Source organism: Hyposmocoma kahamanoa, unplaced genomic scaffold (assembly GCF_003589595.1).
Source record: "Hyposmocoma kahamanoa isolate Upper Pololo Valley unplaced genomic scaffold, ASM358959v1 220, whole genome shotgun sequence".
NCBI lineage: Eukaryota > Metazoa > Arthropoda > Insecta > Lepidoptera > Cosmopterigidae > Hyposmocoma > Hyposmocoma kahamanoa.
Window position 1 is genome coordinate 6,304,313 of NW_020653740.1, and position 7,077 is coordinate 6,311,389.

Here is a 7,077-nt window from a genome sequence, read left to right on the forward strand (position 1 = left end):
GAACCTTCTTTTTTGATGTCGGTTAAAAATATTTTGCATTTTTACAATGCGTAAGGAGGCTAATCCTAGCCAGATTGATGAGGAAAAATAAGGAGGGAAATATGAGACGACTTCCTCCTATAAAAAGGACAGACAAAGATTGAGACACTGTCTCAGATTTCTTGTAAATTGATGTCATTGAACATCATATCACATTTGCACTTGTCGACAAATATTCGAATCAGAATTACTTATAGTAGCTAAAGTATCGATCGTCACGATAATTGTAAGGACCCGTCGCTACTCTATTGGGGTTCAAGTTAATAGTTAACGGCATAAACACGCCACATAGTCCCCATATTTTACTTGGGACTTGCCAACTTATGTCTCAGGGTAACAGGTGCAGTGGCAGTGCCTCTCAGATCTTGGCGATTTAAAGCTCTGAGTGTCACTGCAACTGTTATGGACAGGCATATAGCTTAACATCAGACGTACGACTTGTTCGTCCCGTCACTTGATTTTATGAAAAAAATACGCTATACGACGTTTCGATTAGTCTGAAACGACCGATCGTGAAGACAAATTGTTCCGTATAAAAAAACAGTGGCGTCAATTCGGGCATAAAGCAAAATAAACTTAATTCATTTCTTTATCTTTGGTTATCATATATATATATAAAGAATATTTATATTTACAATGTATAGAACAGATATTATTCACATTTACAATATTCCCTCCTTTTACGATACGCATTATGCTACATATCGATCGACCTCTCAATAAAGGACACAGGATTCTCAAATAAGCGTAGATTACACTAATATTACACAATAATATGGTATGTGACTGTAATTTATTATGCTAGAGGATAATATATCACATAAAAAGGTACATAATATTATGCTACGTTACACACAGCACATATAAGTACTACAACAACTATTTGGATATATTTAATACCCATATAAAAAATCGAGAATGTCAGACATAACTCATTGACAATCTTCAGCGTGCTCTCTCTCTCTCATTACTAATGTATATAAAAGAGAGGGCCGATAAATATTTTCTAACGATAACAAAGTTTGTCTACAAACTATAAAAAAAAGTCAATTCATTCTTCAACTTTAACTAAACAATTCCTAAATAACAAACATTTATTTGAATTAAAACCTAAACACATTCTTTATAGAGGCTGCTTTCTGCAAAAATTAACTAATTAACTATAAACCCTGTCACAGTAGTATGAGTAAATAACTTTCGAAAAGAATATTCGTATAATCTGCAAAAAAAAATTAACATTACGCAAAATGGCGAGGGTTCATAATTAAATGGTTTGTCTTAAATATTAAGCTAAAGTTATGATGATACATTTTCAGATGAACATAAAAGTATACATAGTCAATTCGAAAAAATTCATACATTTATTATTATTTGTTTTTATGCGTACTTTACCTTACTTTAACTATTGTGCCCGCGGACTGGGTGGTTGTTATTATGAAATCATCTGAAACGAAAAAAGGAACAATGTTAATTTATCATTGCAATATTGTGCACTTATATTTTTTGAGTAAAAGCCATCAATATCATCCATTGACTTCAACAGTGTCAAAAGCCAAAAATCACTATTATTGTGAGCTTAGTTTTGGGTGCTTCTCGTTAAAAAATTACGGCAACACTGTGCTCAGTCTGAAGTCACTCAATGTCACTGTGAAATGATGACTGATTTGTAGAGTATTTCGCACCTTTAAATTGAAAGTAAAAAATTAGCAACATGTGTTTTTACTACAAAACGACTTTAAAAATTATTGTTCATTACAGCTCGAATGTTATACTTTCACTTTCCGAGTCTCTTTTATATATTTGAAATGCCATTTCCACGTCGGTATGTAAACAAGGCATTTAGTGTGGAGTCTATTTTTGCAAAGACAACACGCTCACCGTTGATGAAAAAACGACAGTTTAGCAATTGAGCCCTTTTCGTTCCGAAAATCGTCACAAAATTTATACAGATGCAACTCACTTTAATAGTTAGAGGACTTTTTCATAGAATTTAAACGACTTAATCTTGATTACTGCTGGGTAATTTTAGGAAAAAATTCAACTATTGGACATTTTTCCGGAAAAAAATTTGGAAAAATGTAATTTGAATGCTCATATTCTACGTTTAGATATATATTTTGAAGTTTTATTTAGCGTGAATTATAAAACAATACAAAATTGTATAGCTAAAAGCAACTTAAGTGTAAAACGAGATTTAAAATAATTCGACAACAGCGAAATAACAATTATAGGTAAAATAACTTTATAATTATTCCATCTTTTCCGTTCAGTATCTTCAACTTTTGACAGGTGTGGGAAAATGTAAGAAAAATGTTCTGAAAAACATAAATACTTTTCAAAATGGAAATGTTTCTACACTAATTGTGATAAAATCTTGCTTAGCAGATGAAAGTGGAAGGTCAAGAAATTAATTCTTGTTAGGTCTAATTACATTACAACAAAAAAGTTCTGTAAAAAATTGATCGACTAGTGTTTGTAAATTATATTTTGTTATTACGTCTCGAACTACAGGAAAAAATTGTACTGTATAGAGTTTTTTCTTGAAAACGATTGTTAGGAATCCAGGAGAAATAATAAATAACAAACTAACCATAAACCAATCAGCACTATTGTATATCATTTTCTATTCTTTGTGAGGAGGTTCCGACGGGGAAAACCTGGTAAAATACGTTACGTTATTTACGGAATTAATTAAATATTTTAATTCTAATTTATACGTAGTATAACGCGGTATTACCGCTCGAGTGTTGTGACACCAATGCAACACATCGTGTGGCATGGCTCTACGAATGAAAACCTCAGCATTTCTACATAGTTTCTTTTTACAGATTTTTGTAGAATCAAAACTTATAAATCTCTTTAATAATTATTAATACAAACCCCGCCTGACGGACTGACGCCCCATCAGTCAGTGCACTGAGGAAACTATTGGAACTTTGTGAAAAATATGCGGCCACGCATGAATTACGTGTGAAGAAAAGTGAGTTTATGATTTTTAAAGCGGGTGTTAAAACCCCAAAAATGTACCTCCAATAAGGCTAAACGGAGTAGACCTCAAAAGAGTCACTGAATTCAAATACTTAGGGCACATTGTAAACGAGCGTCTTAAAGATGATAGGGACATCGAAAGAGAGCGTAGGGCACTGGTGTTACGGGGCAATATGGTGATCCGCAAGTGTGCTCGCTGTACTAAAGAAGTGAAGATTTTGCTTTTCAAGACATATGTCAGTCGTTTTACACGAGCAGTCTGTGGATCTCATACAACAGGTGTGCCTACAGTGCTCTGCGCGTACAGTATAATTATATTTTCAGGGCGTTGTTGGGGTTGACGCGCTTCTGCAGTGCGTCGGGGATGTTTGCCGAAGCCCGCATTGATGATTTCTTCGCGATTATGCATAAAAAGGCGAACTCCCTGAGATGCAGATTGCGCTGCAGCACCAACAACGTCCTGAAGATTATTGCGGATAGGGGTGAAGGTCCCATCCACAAATATTGGATGGAACTACTCAAAGGGGTTTACATCCATGTCCGGAACTAACAAGTTTCGGAATGATTAAGTTGTGCTCTCCTTTTTGATTTTGATACAAAAATAATTACTTACTTACTAACATAATTTTAATACAAATTGTTACTAATTTACGACTAATATTGCTATGGATGACTTCTGAAATAAATAATATTTTATTTTATATTTTATTTTAATTCAATACAAACTTATAAACCTCTTGCTTAAATATTAAATATTAAAGTAATAGAGTATCTAACGGAGGTATAATTTAACTATGGACCAATAATTTAATAGGACTGCTTATCGCGATGCAAGACAGCGGCGGGTATTTAGTACCTATCGGTACACCAGATGCCGCGACTAGTACCAAAAATAGCTCTTTTTGTAACTAATTTGTTTTACACTGACAAGCTGCAATTTGTCAAAGCTACTCTAATTCCTAGTGACAACATACAAATAAACTAGATGGCGCTTATTGCATAGATTTTCATGGATAATGCCAGCCATACTAATTTTACATTAATTTTGTTTAGGATTAGCGCCATCTACCCATATTAGGAATAAACGACACGCATAATTGTCAAAGTTCAGAAAATAATTTTAGCTCACGAACTCATGATCAACATTTGAATAACATTACAATGAAAAAAGAAACTTATTTCTTAAATTTCATATTAAAGAAAAATTAATTGACTACTTCCAGGTTATTGAACTAGATATAAGACGGAATTTTGACCTTTTTCATGGTTACCTGTAGTATGGAGATTAGCAGTCTATTGAGTTATTGTCTTAAGTCATACACTCTAACCACTACATCAATGTAGTAACGTAGGCAGGCAGTCACCTACGGAACTCAAACCCACGACCACCTAAAGAAGAGCCTAGCATAATCACTACACCATGGAAGAAGTCAACCATGGAAATTGAACCCATGACCTCCAAAACGAGAGCTTAACGCTCTAACCACTATTTGGTGAACTATGTTTTCATTATTTTGCCGCAATGCGTGCCGCCAAAAGACATGTGACCCGCTTTGATACTTTGTATATTTGGGTAAGACTTTTTTGTAAATGGTTTTTTACACTAATTTAAATTACTCAAACATTTCTTTAGGTAAGTATGTTAATAGATTCAACGGATGGTAATTATTTCAATATCACCCTGTAGAAATCATAGACATACGAGGTTTGCACTCTAAGGGCTCATTCAGAATGAAGGCGCGGTCGCGGCGGCGGGTGCGGGCACGTGGGTCTTGGCGTCTTCCGTATTGCTGAAGCGACTACGAGCGGATAGATCCACACGTCGAAATCGCAAACAGACGCTAGACCAAGCACTGTGAAAGGTACGGGCGGACCGAGTCAATAGATCTGAACGCAACGAGCGTCTACGTACGTACCTACTAAGCGTTAAATGTAGCGACCATTTTTCCAAAGTCTTGAATCTCCTCTGGCATAGACGGTGATAATCCTATATATCACTGATCAACTAAGCACTATTGTGTCAATTTTTTTAGAATACCAAGTGACAGCGATACACCTGTCCGTAAGTTGCTTACATCTTTAAATCGCAAAGATACGAGGGGTGCTGCCACTGCGCCAGTCACTCCAAGACAATTATGTTGACATGTGCCTGTAATTTCATCAGCACTTTATCCTACAAAACCGTAACGCAGTAATGGTTACATTACGGCTTGGCAGCAGAAACAGGCAAAGTGGCAGTAAGTACTGCCAGGGAAGTCCTCTGGAAGAACTCTTTCACAAGGAGCTCTACAGCTACTGAATGTGCATTGTACTAACCGTTTATCGGGGTCAGTAAGTATGGCGGCGAGCTCGGCAATACGGTCACGATGCTCCCGCATATATGCTTGAGCCTCCCACAGCATAACGACGAGCCGCTCGTCGATCCGCTCGTCCATCGCAACGTCACGGGACATGCGCGGCGCGAAACGGTAGTAAGGTACGCCGAGCTGACTGCACCATGCGCGAGCGCGCTCGACTATACGCCCATCTGATTGGGTAGCCTGAAAATAAATAATAATAATAATTCATTAAGCAAAGCCTAATAAATTAGCTAATAAAAACTAAACAATGTGCAATAAGATAAGGCTTTAGATTAATTCTAGATTAATTGACCACTGACTTCCAATACTAGAAAAAAAAAGTTATTCATTTAATAGTGTAATGCACAGGGAAAACGCAAAAATACAATTCAAAAAAAGAAATTACAAATAAAAGGTACTGCTTATTTCTAAAATACAGGGCACTATAAGTAAAAGAATGGGCTTACGTGCACAACAAAACAAAAATAATGTAATACAAAAACAATCTAATCAAATGTTCCCTGTACAATTATAATATGTAGTTACAGGAAAACGGTTCTAAAAAAGACTATCCATGAATTTTGAAGACATTTTGATTGCCATTCTCAGATTTGGAAAAAACGGTACAATCAGCAATTTTATGCCATTCGATCCGGTCTCTGGTAATGATCTATAGTCTCTATGGGACCAACTGAGGTATGATTACTCGAAATGTCAGAAATCGCAAAAACTTTTTACCATACATTTTAAATGAAAACTTTTTGTTAGAAAAGAAACTGGCCACTACTCTTCAAAGAAGAATTAAGCAAAACCAAATTATAATCATATCATATTTTTTTTAATTTGGAACTGTTTTGTTTTGTTAATAAAGAATTGTCACTTCTAATAGGATTTTTAATCAAAATGTTCTCAAATGTGGAAATAAATTAATTGGAATACATGGTCTTAGAAATGGCCATAATTCGGTACAAGTCTTTCATATAAATTATAGTTTGTTTCATGTCGTTCATCTTATTTTTAAGACATTCTATGATAAAAGCACTTTTGACGCATGGCCACGTGAGGCTTTATATTATACCAAAGGTAAGAAAAAAGTTCTAATAATATAAACAAACTACACACCTGATCGACCAAAAGGCTTCCAATAGCAGTGAGTCCCATCGCCAGCCTGGCTGTGTCCCACAAACTCTCTGGCTTGAAGACGTCGATGTCTTTTAATTTCGTCACTGGGATCAACCCTGATAATAATAATTGAATTTTGGAATCCAGTCAATGAATATATAGCATTTGAAACCGGGAATAAACGCGTTTAAACACTAAGGGCACAAATTCGCAACGATAGACGTTAGCGTGTATATTGCGTGCTAACGTGTGTCATGTCGACTCATCCGTAGAACAAAGGCCTATGTGCAAGACTGTTTATTCACAGAACATTCTACATTTCGTTCGTTGTTCTTCGCTGTGGATATCAGATCGACCGGTGTTCGATTTTATATGTCCGAAACGAAATAATATATAAAAATTATGAAAACACCAATAGATAGGCCTTATTTTAAATAACGAGATTATGTACTTATCATATTTTCGTTGTATAATCACATCAGGGGGTCTACTCTCGATCTCCGTCCGAAACAATTACTGTCAAACATTGACTTACAATTATATGGACGTCGGGTCCGCGCTAAAAAGTGTCCGAACTTATAGGGCGTTA

General features: G+C 35.5%; 1 protein-coding gene across 1 annotated transcript in view; it reads right to left on the reverse strand.

The window, feature by feature from the left end:
* Positions 1–2,662: 2,662 nt before the first annotated feature.
* LOC113228079 (85/88 kDa calcium-independent phospholipase A2) overlaps positions 2,663–7,077 on the reverse strand; it is a 14,899-nt gene continuing 10,484 nt past the window's right edge. Inside the window, exons 11-13 of the mRNA XM_026461220.1 lie at positions 6,489–6,604; positions 5,344–5,567; positions 2,663–2,696 (exon numbers count right to left, since the gene is read on the reverse strand). Coding sequence (XP_026317005.1) covers positions 2,663–2,696; positions 5,344–5,567; positions 6,489–6,604 — 374 coding nt within the window. The remainder of the gene's footprint in view (positions 2,697–5,343; positions 5,568–6,488; positions 6,605–7,077) is intronic.